The following is a 16,003-nucleotide window of genomic DNA, read 5'->3' on the forward strand; positions in this document are numbered from 1 at the left end:
AGCGCAAGTCACTCATCGAAACAGCCCCTCGGCGCTGGCCCTGCCTCCCGCGCAGCGCTGCATAAAAGGGCTTTGCTCTTTTGGGGGAGCTCCTCCTGAGCCACCGCTCCTCTCCGCGAGAGAGCCCCTGGGTCCCGGGGGAAGCCTCAGCCTGCCCTTCCTCCCCAAAACTCCGACACACCTACCTGGGGGCTGCGTGGGAAGCAGGTGAGCAAGGATCAGCAAGAAACCCCCCGGGTTATTTAAGGAGCTGAGGGAGTTGTGCTGAGGAGGAGGAAGCGGGCAGCCCCACTCCCACGGGGCATTGCTGGGGGGCTGCAGACCCACCTGGGCGAGCCCGCCCAGCCAGTCCCCATTCTGCCACAGCCCTGTTCCCCCGCAGGCAGGACGGCATGGTGCGGCGCGTGGCGGTGGTGGGTGCAGGCGTCAGTGGGCTGGCGGCCATCAAGTGCTGCCTAGAAGAGGGGCTGGAGCCTACCTGCTTCGAGCAGAGCGAGGACGTCGGGGGGCTCTGGCGCTACACGGTGAGTGGCTTTGGCTGCCTGCTTTCAGAGCGGGGTGGGGAACCCTGTGCCCTGGGGGCTGGGAGGCTGCACCCTGCCTGCGCCCACCTGCTCTGCTCCGATGGCTGCGTGCGCGAGGGCTTGGCTGGTTCAACGCACGTCCCCTCCCCGACCCTGGGGACAGCCTGGCTGGCCCGTGGCTTGCTGAGCCAAGTCTCCTCTGAACTGCCAACCCTTCTCCTTTGGGGACAGAGGGAGCCACCAGCTTCTCCCCAGCTAAGGGGCTGCCGGCCCCCCGGGGCTGCACTGAAGACATGCCCCTCCAAGCCCATGGAGACAGGGACGGCTCCAAAATGCAGGTCTTCAGGCCGTGCAAAAGTCACCCTGCAGGGCCACCAACAGCCACCCCACCTTGGGGAGCACTCGCTGCTGCTCAGGGCAGCTCTCAGCCTGCTTTTACATAGTGGCCGTGCACCACGGAGCCAAAAAGGAGCCTGAACGAATAATTAGGGTGTTGGACTCAGAGCCATCTTGTGCCATGTGCCTGCTGGCAGGCTGGGGCCAAGGGGATGGTTTGGGGGGTGATCGCAGTTGCAGGAGCAGCTCAGGGTGCTGTTAGTTTGAGCCCGCATTGAGTTAAACCCCGGGGCAGAGGAGAGGGGCAGAAAGCTTGTTCTGGGTGATCTGAAATGTTTCATTCATCTTAAAACATGGACCACATGTTTTCTGTCTTTTCTGGGGAGGGCTCCAGCAAATTCCTCCAGAAAGTTTGGCAATACTTTTTGATATTCATAATGGAGAACTTCAGAGCAGAATATCACCATTGAGGGGAAAAGTCAAAAACACTTAAGCTCCTTATCTGGTTTCTGTTTTTGGATGTGTTTTATTTTTTATTGGGAGTTGGTAACCATTTGGCCAACCCAAATACGAATTTTACAGAGCAGAAACCTCACTGCAATTTTCCCAGCTCTGTCCTGGCATCAAAGCCATCAGGAAAGGGAAACGCATCACCTGTGTTTTGTGCTGTTAAGTGCCAAGTGTCAGGGCAGCCATAGCAGGTGCCCCCCCGATGGGGACAGGACGATGTACAGGGTTGGCCATTTTGGGCAGGACGGGACCAGGCCAGCATGGGCCCCACTGCATGCATGGTGGTTTTAAGGATTTCAGCAGATCCCCACGTCCTGCCCTTCGAGATATCGGCGGGACACTGGTTGGCTGGCACGGGCATTGCTTGTGGTGGGCACCAGCCTCCGTCCTCCACGTCCCCGGCCAGACCTGCCCCGTGGCTGCATAAAGCACAGGCAGCCGAGCTGCTGCGCCAAAGCAAACGCCCGGCCAGGCTCCTGCCTTCGCTTGTGCAATCACCAAGACACAGGGGAGCGATGTCTGGGAGCACCTGCAGGATTTTGGAAGCCTTACAGGCAGACCAGGAGGAAGCTGGGCACAGGGAGGTCCCACGTTACTCGTCTCCTGTGATATTTTGCATGTGCATGTGTGTAGCTATATCACACCTGATGTCCTGATGCTTTCTGGACCTGCACTGGAGAGGCTTTGGCATGGTCCTTCCACAACGCTCCCTTCCCCTGAAGTTTCCACTTTCCCTGGCAGATGCACATGTAACCATCTCCTAAATGCCTTGGGCCATGCAAACCCTCCTCCCAACCTTTTAGGATGCTTCTGTGCTCACAGGGGGTTGTTTGGTTATTGCACTTGATGGCTTTTGCCAGGAGGTGATGGTATCTGACGGAGTTGGTGCAGGGCTTCAGGACAGGCAGGGGTTATGTTCCCCCCAAACGGGACATGTCCATGCTCCTCTCCCTCCAGGACCAGGCAGAGGAAGGCAGAGCCAGCATCTACCGCACAGTCTTCACCAACTCCTGTAAAGAGATGATGTGTTACCCCGACTTCCCCTTCCCCGATGACCACCCCAACTACATGCACAACACCAGGCTCCAGCAGTACATCTGCAAGTACGCCGAGCACTTTGACCTCCTCCGGCACATACAGTTCAAGGTAAAAAACCCGGAGTGGAGAAGGGCAGCGAGTAGCAGGGGTACCTGGGTGGGAGGGACATGGACTCGGAGCTGGGGTCTCCCTGCCACAGGGAAAATCCTGGGAGAAAATATTACAGGGTAAAAACCTCCTGATTTTGTTAAAGCAGGTGTCGTGGTTTAGCCCCAGCCAGCAACTACGCACCACACAGCTGCTCGCTCACTCCCCCACGGTGGCAAGGGGGAGAGAATTGGAAGAGTAAAAGTGAGGAAACTCATGGTTTGAGATAAAGACAGTTTAATAAGTAAAGCAAAAGCCGCGCACGCAAGCAAAGCAAAACAAGGAATTTGTTCACCACTCCCCATGGGCAGGCAGGGGTTCAGCCACCTCCAGGGAAGCAGGGCTCTGTCACGTGTAATGGTTTCTTGGGAAGACAGACGCCATAACTCCGAACGTCCCTCCACCCCTTCCTTCTTCTTCGTCCCAGCTTTATATATCAAGCATGACGTTATATGGTAGGGAATATCTCTTTGGCCAGCCTGGGTCAGCTGTCCCAACTGTGTCCCCTCCCAGCTCCCCGGGCACCCCCAGCCTGCTCGCTGCAGGCCAGCATGAGAAGCTGGACCGTCCTTGACTACTTAGCAACAACTCAAAACATCAGCACCTTATCAACATTTTTTCATCCCAAATCCAAAACATAGCCTCACGCTAGCTTCTATGAAGAAAATTAACTCTACCCTGGCTGAAACCAGGACAGCAGGTCCTGTCAGCTCCCCTCTCTGTGCACTCCCCAGAGCTGCCAGCACAAAATCGCAGGGGCGAACATGTCCCGGGCTCCCCGGGACCTCTGAATCCCACTGACTCACTAAACCCCTCGGTCCGTTCTGCGGCCACCCACTGATCTCTTTCTTTCTTTCTTTCCTTTAAGACCAAGGTCACCAAGGTTAAAAAATGCCCTGACTTTTCTGTGACGGGGAAGTGGGAGGTGGTGACCCAGAGAGACGGGAAGGAAGAGAAGGCAATTTTTGATGCTGTTATGGTTTGTTCTGGGCACCACGTCTACCCAAACCTTCCTCTCGCCCACTTCCCAGGTAAGCTGCGCTTGTGTAATTCACCCCCCAGGACGCAGATGGGCAAATACCTTCCATTGCAATGTTTGCCCCTGCAAACAATGCCTTTTCAGCATTAAAAAGAGTGTTTTCCTTGAGAGCAATATTTTCGGGGATGGGATCCATTCAGGAAATCAAAACCTGTTTTTTTAAGAAAAAAGACTCAGTATCTGAAATGTATCAAAGCAGGGATTTTCTACTAAAGACAATGCTAATCTTTCCCAGAAAAAAATTATTTCATGACATTTGCTTTAACAGAAGATTTTTCATGAACGGATTTTGTAAAACACTGTTTTTGGCATTTTCCCATGATTTCTAGTATAAATGTCATGTGCGTTTCCTGACAGCCTTTGCCTCTCTGTGTACAGGCACATTACTGGGAAAAACTTTCTCTCTGGCAAGAAATACTTGGTGCTGGGTGTCTGTTTGGAGGATGTTGGCTTGAGGCAATGGGACTGGTCAGGAAAACTCCCCTCGGGTCCTTTGCCATCTTCTCCTTTAAAATAAAAGCTGCTTCCCTGTTGCTCACTACCGCAGGGATGTAAAGCCACACCGAGGGGATGGAGTGCGGCTGTCCATGTGCCTCGGGGCGATGTTGGGGTTGCAGTAGTACCCTTTTGGGGTACTGAAATGTACAAAGGTATCTGGTGCTTGCATACTCTTTAAATCTTGAATGAAGCCAGAGACAAATCCGATCCGACTACGGGTTTGCAGTGTCCCTCTGTGTGCAGGAGACAACTGCTACCGTGAGGAACACTCAGAGGGATGCTCCAGCAGGGTCTGCAGGAAGGGGAGATCCCAAGGCCAGCACAGCCTCTCCTTTTCATTCCTGGGGTGAATTACATCCCACTCTGTTCTCCTCCCCAGGAATACAGAAGTTTAAAGGCCACTACCTCCACAGCCGAGATTACAAGGAGCCGGAGAAGTTCAGAGGGAAGAACGTGCTGGTGATAGGCTTGGGCAACTCCGGCTGCGACATTGCCGTGGAGCTCAGCACTGTGGCATCGCAGGTACAGGGACCTACACCAGAGCCACTAGGAAAGGGGAGAGTCCCCATCTGCTCGAGCACGTGTCACCACCTCTGTGAGATAGCCCTGGGGGCTCACAGCCATCACGGGGGCAGCTCACCCCTGCCTGGCTGTCCCCCCAGGTCTACCTGAGCTCCCGAAGTGGGTCCTGGGTGATGAGCCGCGTCTGGGACAAAGGCTACCCCTGGGACATGCTGGTCATCACTCGTTTCCGGACCTGGCTGGGGAACATCCTCCCCAGGGTGCTCAGCGACTGGCTGTATGTCAGAGGCATGAACCGGTTCTTCAAGCATGAGAATTTTGGCCTCATGCCACTGAACAGGTACACACAGGGCCACCCATCCCCAAACCCCCCAGGGGTGCTGGTTCTGGACAGGGCTGCACCGTGCCTGGCCTGGGCCAGCAGCAGAAGCCACCTCTGTGACAGTCCCACCATTTTTGCCCTTGCAGAACCTCCCGCAAGGAGCCGGTGTTCAACGATGACCTCCCGAGCCGCATTGCCTGTGGCGTGGTGGTGATGAAGCCGAATGTGAAGGAGTTCAGAGAAACGTCCATCTTGTTCCAAGATGGGACTGTGCAGGATGACGTTGATGTGGTAGTCTTTGCCACTGGTTACAGCTACTCCTACCCCTTCATGGAGGATGATTCCATCATCAAAAGCAGGGACAATCAGGTCACCCTCTACAAAGGCATCCTCCCTCCTCAGCTTGAGAAGCAAACCATAGCAGTCATTGGGCTGGTCCAGTCTCTTGGATCCATCATCCCAACAGTGGACCTACAGTGCCGCTGGGCAGTCAAGGTGTTTCAGGGTAGGTGGATGGACATGTGCTGGGTGAAGATCTATTTTCTGTTAATGGGAAGTATCATTTCCCAGCAGCAATGGGCAGGCTCAAACTGAAAAACAGGACAGTGCCTGAGTGATGAGGAATACAACGGAGTTTGGCCAGTAAATATACCAATAATGGGTTCTCCATGTAATGAGGTGCTCTTCACTGTGGGAGCAGGTCACTTTTCAGTCCACTGCAGCTATCAGTGAAGCCCCTGTGGTGGGGCTGAAGAGCCTCTTGGGCATCACTGCACACGTTTAAGGACAGGGGAGCCAATGTTGTCACATCCTCAACACCCAAGCTTGACCCAAGCCCAATTCTTGACACCAAAGGGAAGAGAGGCACCCAAGGGCTCAGATGATCCCTGCAAACCCCATGTGCTGCAGCATGGATCTCCTGGGCATCACTTCCTTTTGCCAATGCTCTTCCTGCTCTTTCCAGGACAGTGCACGCTCCCCCCCGTCAGTGAGATGATGGATGACATTGATGAGAAGATGGGGAAGAAGCTCAAGTGGTAAGCGCAGCTCATGGGACTCCCTGTGCTGGCAGAAGAGCCCTGCCATCATCTCAGCCCCAAATGGGCTGGATACAGGCACTGCAGAGGCCTGAATCAGGCAAATTGGGGTGGGAAACTTGTGATGGAAAGATTTCCGGTCAGAAAATGCTCATTTGTCATCACTGAGCGTTATTAGGCTGAAAAAGCATTTCTCATTCACATACAGTCAGGGTGAGGCCCCAGCAGAAATAGAACATTTCCATCATTATTCTTCAAAGTGACACCTTTTTGTTTCATAAAGTCCATGGCAGTGCCTTGCTTTCCCCTTCTCTGAGTGTATATGATATTATAGTGAAGCAATGCTTTAAAAATATGAATATAACTGGTGAAAGCTGAACCTGGCCCAAGCAGTGTTTTCTTTTGTTTTTAGAAACCGTTGCATTGTAGGAAGTTGCAAAATGCAATGTTTTCTTGCGAGCCAGATTCCTCCACTTACAGCAGCAAAGATGCACGTCCCCTGGAGCTGTGGCTCCCAGCCAGCTCTGCTCCCCAGGTTTGGTGGGGGAGAGCAGAGGACAGACTGCTTGCGCTGTGCTTAAAGAAAAAAAAAATAAGAACAAATAAAAGGAAAAAAAAAAAGGCGGGGGGGGGAACCTAAAGCAGCCCCTCTTTTCCTCTCCTCTTTTCCTCCGAAGGTATGGGAGCAGCACCACGCTGCAGATGGATTATGTCACCTACATGGATGAGCTGGCCTCAGTCATCGGCGTGAAGCCCAACGTGCTGAAGCTCCTGCTGACGGACCCGCGGCTGGCCCTGGAGGTCTTCTTCGGCCCCTGCAGTCCCTACCAGTTTCGGCTGATGGGCCCAGGGAAATGGAGCGGGGCCAGAAAAGCCATCCTCACCCAGTGGGACCGAACGCTGCGGACCACGCAGACGCGCGTCACCCCTGCCGCCCCCGCCGCCTTCCCCTGCCTGGCCATGCTGGCGGTGCTCTTCCTCCCGCTCTTCCTCCTCCTCGCCGCCCTTTACTGCTAGGGGACCCCGGAGGGATGTGGCGAGGATGGGGAGGGGTGCGGGAGCACCGAGTGGTGTGCGTGCGTGGGATGCTTTCGCCCGCTGGGCAATGTGTGCTGCTGCCCTGCTCGTTACCCCAAAAATAATTTGCCAAAAATCCCTAAAAAATGGCATCAATAAATCAGGTGCAATCTCAACACCTGGTAAATTTGGGAGGTTTCCCAGCTGGGGCTATGAAAGAGTGTAAATACCAGCCCCAGTAAGTAATTCTGGTTATTTTAACCCTCTAAATGTGTTCAAGTAGTGGTGCATTGCCACACGTCTTTGAATATCTCTTGTCTACTGTCTCTTTTTCCGGTGGAAAACTCAAGCGTGCTTGGTTTTCCGAGAAGAGTTCTGGTGTGGAGCTTGTGCTCTGGCTCAAACGAGCTTGCCTGAACTGGCCCTTCTGAAAAATAATTGTTGTAACAAGTAAAGAAAAACATCCACATTTTTCTCCAGTGGGAAAAGGTGCCCAAATGAAAAAAATTCAGATGAAAATATCGAGAGGAATACTCTGGTATATAAATAAACGGCCCACCAGCTCTCAGAACAACATCTGGACTTTGCTGGAGTGTGTGAGCCTCTGAAAGCTGAGACGAACCGTGTCTGCCAGCCAAAATGCCCAGCCCAGCCAGAGCTGTGTGGCCAGGGAGAGAGCATCCTTGGAGAGATCCCTCCCCGAGCCGCTTCGCTTCCCACCAGGCATCACCAGCCCCGCAGCACCCGCACCTTGGCTCGCTCCTCTCTGTGGCCACCCCCGAGGTTTGTCCAGGGGTGACGGGGATGTGCCCACTCCGGGTGGGACAAAGCCTCCAAGGTTCACCCTCACCTGAGCAAGGGGGGAGGAGCTGAACTGATCCTGGCGAGCTGCCGAATTCCTGGCGTGGCCAGATCCTGCGGGCTTTTTCTTTGTGTCCCTCAGCCAGAGGTGGAACCGGCCCGTGGTGTAATTTCGGTGCTCCCCGGGAAGCGCTCTGCCCCCGGGCAGCTGCAGGCATCTCGGCTTTTCTCCTCCGTACAGCGATACCTTACAGCTTTGCAAAATGCTCCACGGTTTTATGAAAGGCACCGCGTAAATGCAAAATCATATCACTGCTGTGAGCCTCAGCCCTGGAAGTGAGACTACAGGATGCCTGCTGTTTCCTTTTCTGCGCCTCTGCCCGAGTGCTCTGCTAACACGCTTCCTCCTGCCAGGGGATGAAGGCGTTTGCCTGCTCTTATTTCTCCCAGTCCAAATGACGCGTAACCCGTGGTGGGACGCAAACCTTTCCTACGACCCGTGGTCCAACACAGAAAAACTCAGATGTACCCACCATCTCAAAAACAATCACGAATAAAAATATAGTGGCATCATCTCATCGTCTTTTTTTAATTCTCTTGCAACTAACAAGCTGTGCGCAGCGTATCGGTGTGATTTTTCTTTCCAGCTGATGACGGCAGCCTTGTCAGCCAGCTCGGACCCGGACCCGGACCGCGGTGGCGGGGAACGTCACTGCTTGCCCGGTGCTGAGCCGCAGGGTGCTGGCAGGACCCACACCGAACGCGATGGGCACCGGGAGCCCTTCCCTTTTGGAAGGCAAAGTACCGGGCTATGTGAGAGAAAAGGCAGCTGTCGGCACTGGGAGCTGTGGGATGCACTGGGGAGGTTTGAGGGCACCAAGGGGGCAAGCAGGGGTGATGTCAGGGAACGAAAGAAGAGGGTTTGTGGGGTGCTGGCAGGGCAGCCCCTCTTCCCCAGGTGTGGTCAGTAAATGGACGTGGCCCAGGCTGTCACAAGGGCTCTCCGTGGCTGGCTTACATCTGCAAAATGGGTGGAATGACCTCATCATTTTCAGACATGAGGTCACGGCCTGTGTCTGCACTGCTGAGCGCACGCCAGCTGCACCGCTCTTTCCTGGGCAGGTTGCAGGGCATTACTGCTGGCCGGGGGATCACGGGGAAACGGTACCCAGCTGCTGGTTTTTAACTAACTCCTCTGTTCTGCAGCTGTTCTCATGTGTGCAAACCCACCCCAGCCCCAAACCCCAAACACAAGAGCGTCCCTCCAAACAGGGACACCGTGGGGCAGCCCTTTGCAGAGCAGAGACCTGCGTCCCTTGTTTCCTTTTACACCAGTTTCCACCTTCCTCTGCTATTTGAACAATTATTTTACACATGCAAAAACCAGTAACCACCCATGATACTTTCAGCCATCACCAGTTTGCTCCAAAAAGCCATAATTTTAGCCAGCATCTCATGACATTGCTACTGCTGGATGCCTTGGGGATGCCAACGCTGAGGCTGGCTGCTGGGGGAAGATCAAGTGAAGCTACACAGCGTCCCGCGGACCAAACACCACAGCAATTGGTTTTGGTTTGCTGGAGCAAGCGTTCCACCTCGCAAGGACCAGTTTGCCAGCCCAGCCTGCCTCCCATGGCCCAGAGCTTGCTCAAACCATGGGAGGCAACAGCATCGCTCGCCTGCTCCCCCACGCGCCATGCCACTGGGGCCAGGGTCTCCGTCCTCCGTGCTCGCAGCTGGCCCGGCTATTTTAGGGCAAGTGAGGATGGGAAAGCACAACTGAGCACCCAGCTCTGCCTGTTTCTGGCATCCTGCGGTGTATAGGGACCCACGTATCGATGCATTTGCTCTGCTTTCCTTTCAGACTATGGTCATCAGGACTTCTCAACCGCCCACCAGTGGGTTGTTGTCACCAAAACTAACGGGGACGAGGAACGGGCCCTTTTTGATGCTGTGATGGTTGGTATCAGTCAACATATACATCCATATGTCCTGCTGGAGTCCATCTGAGGTGAAAGCTGTTTATAGGGTGCTGCTAGAGGCACATGTCTAGGAGCAGGGTTAACAAGCTACAGATGTACCAGACGGGGAAGTTATTTCCAGAGCAATACCAGCTGAGCAGCTGTAAGGTGGGAAGCCGGGGAGGCGGCTGGCCTGTCCACAGCCATCCAGAGCTGCCAGTGCCTGGGACGCAGCCTGTGCCCCGCTGGAGGGGCTGACACCAAAGCTTTCAGCTTGGCTTTGGCTGGAAGCAAATGGAGGTTTGCTTGGAGGCTTGGAAAGGCACCATCCCGCATGGTCTGGGGAAAAGCAGAGGAACAGCCCAAACGCTCATCCAGAACTATCCCCTTCCAACACCTCGGTGCCCCATCCAACACTGCGGGGCAGGCTACGGTAGCTGTCCTTGGCCGTTGACACAAATGCCGTGTGGCACAAGATGGATGATTCACTGCTGTTGGATTATTCCTCCCTTACGCCTCACAGAACGAGTCTTAGACCTTTGAAAATAAGTCACGGCTGTTGGCGCTTGTGTTTCTGGTTTCATCGGTAAAGCCCAGAACTGATGATATCCCTGGAGACCACACGGCTGTGACGGGGAGCCGGCGCAGGAGGCAGGCAACGCAGACCCGTGGTCCCCAGATGAGTTTCCACGCTGCTCACGCGCTTCTCCAGAAGAGCCCACCTAACCCTTGAAGGAATGGCTGCAAAAAGAGAGCGGCTGTAGCTGCTTCCCCACTTCCTCGCCAGCTCAGTCCCTGCTGCAGCCCGTTGCCGGAGACGCCGGCAAAATCCCAGCCGGTGGGCAGGGCAGGGGTCACCGTCTGGGTTTACTGCAAAAAGGCTGTTTGTAATCCCAGCTTTTTTTTTCCATGTCATTCCCTGCCGTTTCGCAGCAACAGTGTTGTGCGAGTCCTGCGCGTGGCGTTGGGGAACGGGGAGCTGGGAGATGGTTTCCGAGCTTGGGGTCTTTATCTGGGGGAGAGGAGGGTGGTGAGGGGCGATGTGTTTCTGAGCTGGTCCCGTCACTGCGTGACGCTGCATTTGGCAGGAGAGCGGTCGCGGAGGAGCGCAAGTTCCTGGCTCCCCTCCTCTAGCCAGCCTTTGATATCTGCCAAAAAATAACCTGGGCCTTTTGCAACACCTAGCAAAGAGCAGCTCCCATTTCTGCTGTCTCAGCAGCAAGACGATGTTTCAATAGTTCTCACAGGCTATTTACGTGCTTTCCTGAAAACTTGTGTTTACTGCTTTCATTCACTTCTCGTAGCTCATTTTTTTTCAAGGGTGGATGTGTTTCTCTTGAACCGTCTGAGCCCAGGCAAAGGCAGCTCTGTAATGCAGTGGTCCCGAAGCCAGCTATGAAATGGACCCCTGAGCTCAGCCCTGGCTTCACCCACCTTTCCTCTGTCTCCTGACTCAATATATATAATCTGCCATGTCACCACTACCAAAGTCTGGGTCCCAACATCCTGGGATTTCAGGTTGTATCCAAAGTTGTGCTGAATATTGCAGTTCAAAGCTCCTGAAGCCCTGGACACTCCTTCCATCTCTTCTCCTTGCAGGTATTGAGAAGTTCAAGGGACAATATTTCCACAAGACTCCTGAGGGATGCAAAGAGAAGACCATTTTGGCATTTGGTGTAGGGAATTTGGGATCAGACGTGGTGGTGGGGCTCTCCCCAGAGGCCAAGGAGCAGGTGGACCTCCCCAGAGCAGAAGGAATGGTCCCTGCCAGGCAGTCAGTCCTGGTGGTGTCTTTCTATAGGCCCCAAGGTCACCTGTTGGAGCTAACACTGTTTTGCAATGCTGTAATCTTCCAAAATGTCTTTGGGACAAAGGGGTACAGCGGTCATTATCAGAATTATTGTGAAACACAGAGCACAGCAACCCTGGTTTTACATGCTCTGCAGACCAATACCGCTTCAGGCCATGCTTTCCCTTTAGATAAGAGGGAAAAATATTTTTATTATGCATTTGCTATCATGAATTTTGTTGTGTTTTGTGATTGATGTGTTACAAACAGGTCATTTCACCACGAGGACTGTGGTCCGGTCCCGCACTACAGATATTTCTGAGCACATGGGACAAAGGAGCTGATCGCTAGGAAGACAGGACAGGAGGGAAGTCTTGTCTCCACTCCTGACCAACCCATTATTTACGCTCTGGACACTAAGCCTTCCAGAGAAAAAAGGTGGTGGTGGTGTATTGTGGAACTGATTGCATATTTTGCAACCTGAACAAAACCATGGGAGTCCTTTGGAAAAAGTGAGGACTGGAAGTCAGGAGGAAGCACTGGAAAGCCAGTATTGCTTTAGAAAAGGCAGATACGGGGTGGCTGGGCTTAGGATTTGCCTGTCCCAGGTCTGATTCAGAGCAAGATATTCATTAGGAGCAGCTATTGATTATTCCACATGTCACCACTCCTATTCCCAGACCCACAATGTACAGACCGGAGATCCCAGGCTTTTTTCTTTCCACCTCCCCCAAGATGAATGTGTCCCTTCTCCTTCCAGCTTGGTGAAGGTCTCGGAGAAATTATCCAAGCCTCCGTCCCTTGCAGAACAATTTCTTCTTGGAAAATAATTTCTAAAATATAAATAGGAAACACTAGCCAGCAGGGCTAATCTTCAGTGGTGCTGAGCAGCCCCAGGACCACCTATGAGTACTCAGCAGCTTCTGAGACCACTTAGCAAGCCAGGGCATGAGCCAGTCAATGCTCCTCTACCAATTCAATCTGGAAAGTTCCCATGGAAACTGATGGAGAGGTGATGCTGCAAATCCTCCTCAATTATCTCCCAATGTTGTCAGCTTCTCTCTGCTGTAGAGATAAAAGTAAAACTTGATGGCCACTCCAAAGGCAAGTATGAGGTTGTGTGGGAGGTGCTGGAGTCTCCATCACCAGGGATTTTTAAAACAGGTGAAGGAAACAAGGTGGTAAATGTCAGTTAGAACTGCTTTGGAGAAAAAGATGGGTCAGATCTTCCTGAGGCCCTTCCCTAACCTGTCTCCTAGGGTCTGGTGAAGCTATGGGAGGTGAAAGAAGACCTGCCAGCTGATGTGAGCTAATACAGCTCCACGGCGCCGGTGCTGGCTCCTCAGCAAGGTACGTCTGAGAGTAGCAACTTGCTTAGTGTTCAGGGGTTTGTCCTCTTAAAAAAATATATAAAATTTCTGGAAATAGGAGCACTTTTGTGCTTTTAGGTGGGAGACTGGGGTGGCGCAGGAGCACATCTCTGCCTGAATTAAGAGAGCTGCCGTGCCCTCATTCCAGGGGACGGGAATGCCTCCGCTGGAGATGCTCTCAGAGAGGTGGCAGGAATTGAAAGCATTTGAACTGCCTGCCCTGGAGCATGGTCAATATTTACAGAAAGGAAACTGTGCTGATGGCGTTTTTGAAAACACTTGAAGGCTGACAGATGACTTCACCTGGTTGTGGTAGGAAGGCGTCTTCTGGTCGGGATGTGCGTGTTTTAACCCTGTCCTCTCCAGGCAGCTCTTCCTTATGATGATTTGCTTACAAGTTTCCTTAAATGTAACTCCCATTTGCTCTGACCGTCTCTTCAGTCGTTATGTTTTATTACCTGTGAAATGACAGAGACAGACCCCAAACCCTTGAGGTTTGTCTCAGAAATTGTGAGGAGGGTCTAAAGCCCTTCCTAGTGCTGCATGTTATCTGGGTGTATCTTCTATGGCACTTGGAGGGTATGTGTTCATCTGCTTTGAGTCCTGCTACAAAGACATGATGAGCAAGGGAGGGTGTATGTGTCCATCAGGGTTGTTCTTCTGAAGATTTTTGAGTAGTTGTCTGGGAAAACTCTTAATTGTACATTTTTATACCTCCAAACGCAAGAATTTTAAAACTGCAGCTCTCCTGGCTTCACTAATGCAACAGGAGGCAACAGGTTGAACAAGCAGCTTCTCCTTGACAAATTCCGCAGGCTACATGCCTGGAAAACACAGCGACTTATTATTAAATCAGGTTAAACTTCGCCAAGTGGGTTGGAGTAAAACACCTGTGCCCTCCATGCAGGGACCTCCTTGCCTAGCAAGTAAATCCCTCTCCCATAGGGAGAGTGTCTGTTCCACCACATCCTTTGGGTCTCCTTAACGGTGATGCCTCTTCTGAGGTTTCAAGAAGAGCTTAAGATGTTGAAGGTACCTAGATCCGAGTGCAAAGAAAGAGAAGCGCCCTGCCAGCGTCTGTCGCTGCTTGCGGCAGTGCTTCAGTGCCCTCTATGTGCTGGAAATAGTGAAGTGAGTAGGAAAACTGTCCTGATGCTTGGGGTAGAAGTTTTGTGTTTTCTTTTTGTTTTGTGGGGTTTGGGTTTTTTGTTTGTTTTTTTTTTTTTTTTAAGCAGGAAATTGCCTTTTGGCCTTGGGGCCAAAGCATGAGCAATTTTTTTCAGAGACAAAATCCAGGCTCTAAGAAATGGGGCAGTGGGAAATGTGTTTTTCCACCAGCAGCTGCTCGCATCTTCCGTTCACCCCATGGATCGCCGTGTCCCGCAGCCTCGCGGGAAGCAGTGGGAGGCAACAGCCACCTTTGGGGCAGCCTCACAACTATGTGCAGTAAAGAAATGGTTATTAAAAATGGTTATTATTAACCCTTCTGGTCAGTAAGGGGAGGCAGCAATAATAATGGAGAGGGGAAAATTAAGAGTTTCACTGATGAGCCCAGACCCCACATCCCGTCAGCTCCTGAACCTTTGTGGCAGCAGCGGCTGCTCGGTGGTGAGCACCCTGCTTTGCTTAGGGACTGGCTTAACGAGAAATGTCACTTTTTTTTCTTTTTCTTGTCTCCCTTCACCATGACACACATCAAAAGCTGCTGACACCAGCCTAGAAGACAGCAAAGCGGGCTGCACTAAGACTTGTCTGTACGTAGATTTGTCCCTCCTCGGCTTAAAAGTGTTATTTTAAATGGAGATGATAAAACTGGTGATGGACTCTTGCAGAGATGGTGCCTTTCCCATCTGATTAGGACTAAATGGATATGTTAAGTTTCTCCTTCCCTCTAGTTTAAGGATAAAAAGCCTGTTGCAGGGCCCAGGCTTGTGGCACGGTGCCAGCGAGGTTTGTTCCTCAAGGGGAGAAGGGGCTCGCCGGCAGGCGGGCGCGCGAGCACCCCGTTCCTGGTGCTCCCCTGAGCTACCACCGGTTATTTACGGCTCCTGGCTCTCCCCATGGGCCCCCATGACCAGTACACCCCCGGCATCTAACGAGGCTTGTGTCTCGGCATGCGAGGATGTGGATAAACCCAGCCGCTTGGTGACCCAGGCGGGGCAGAGGGAAGGTGGTAAAATGGTTCCCCGAATTATGTGCCCTTCACTTGGCCTCACACCCCCTCCACCTCGGCCAAAGCCTGTTTCCCCAGCAGTTTGTGTGTGCGATGGCAGGGTCCCACTTCACCCCCGACCCGACGGGGTCTGAAAGGGGGACAGGGACCTCTGCGGCCGTGTCCATTCCCATCTTCACAAGGACAGGAATTCAGGGGGACTGGCCCACGGGTACCAAGAGGTGCTCTGCTTAAACGCCAGGCCATGAAGGCTGCTTTCAGCCCTGAGAACATGTTAAACCCCCGCGATGTGCTCGCTCCTCTCTGCTCTGCACAGGCTGTCCCTGGAGAGGGGGATCCGGGGTGTGCCTGCCAAGCGGGCATGGCAGAGCACGGGGACCAGGATGCCATTCCCTGCTGTGCCAGCAGCAGAGGCGAGTAAAACAAGCAGAAGTTCCCTGTTGGTTTCCAAGGGCTTTTCAGCACCCTGGGCATGCGTGTGCACGTGCGTAATTACAGTAATTGCCTCCCTCCTACCTCACTGCCCATCTCCACTAACACTTTATGTTCTGCGTACCTAGTCCGGACCATCGCAGGGGTATTTGGAGAGGGGAACACCACAGATCTGAGGCAGCTTGCAGGAAAGTGAGATTTAATCCCAGGGCACTGGGGCTTTGGAGGTGTTTCTACCCTAGACTCATGCGGCAACACTTGCTCCCTCCCGTTCTCCACAGGCTCCGGACCAGATCCTCCATCAGGGATGGCTGAAGCCACCACTGAGGTGAGCAGCTGCAGTGAAGGCATCCGGTCCCATTTCTATGCAGGTAACTCATCCACGACAAAACAAAACTTGTTCTTCTAGACAAGCTTGCCTGAACTGCCCTCCCAAAGGCACTAACACCGCTCCTGGGAAGCCGCTGCAGCGTCCCTCTAACCGCGA

At 53.1% G+C, this 16,003-nt stretch overlaps 1 protein-coding gene across 1 annotated transcript; it reads left to right on the forward strand.

Moving 5' to 3' along the window:
• Positions 1–392: 392 nt before the first annotated feature.
• Positions 393–7,247, forward strand: LOC309407210 (flavin-containing monooxygenase 3-like; the record flags this gene model as incomplete). The annotated part of the gene is made up of 8 exons (XM_082002679.1): positions 393–524; positions 2,328–2,516; positions 3,424–3,586; positions 4,472–4,614; positions 4,755–4,954; positions 5,083–5,441; positions 5,901–5,973; positions 6,651–7,247. The coding sequence occupies 8 exons, from the start codon at positions 393–395 to the stop codon at positions 6,988–6,990; spliced, it is 1,599 nt and encodes a 532-aa protein (XP_081858805.1). The 3' UTR covers positions 6,991–7,247.
• Positions 7,248–16,003: the final 8,756 nt, after the last annotated feature.

The sequence above is a fragment of the Phaethon aethereus genome (assembly GCF_964289735.1).
Source record: "Phaethon aethereus genome assembly, chromosome: 8".
NCBI lineage: Eukaryota > Metazoa > Chordata > Aves > Phaethontiformes > Phaethontidae > Phaethon > Phaethon aethereus.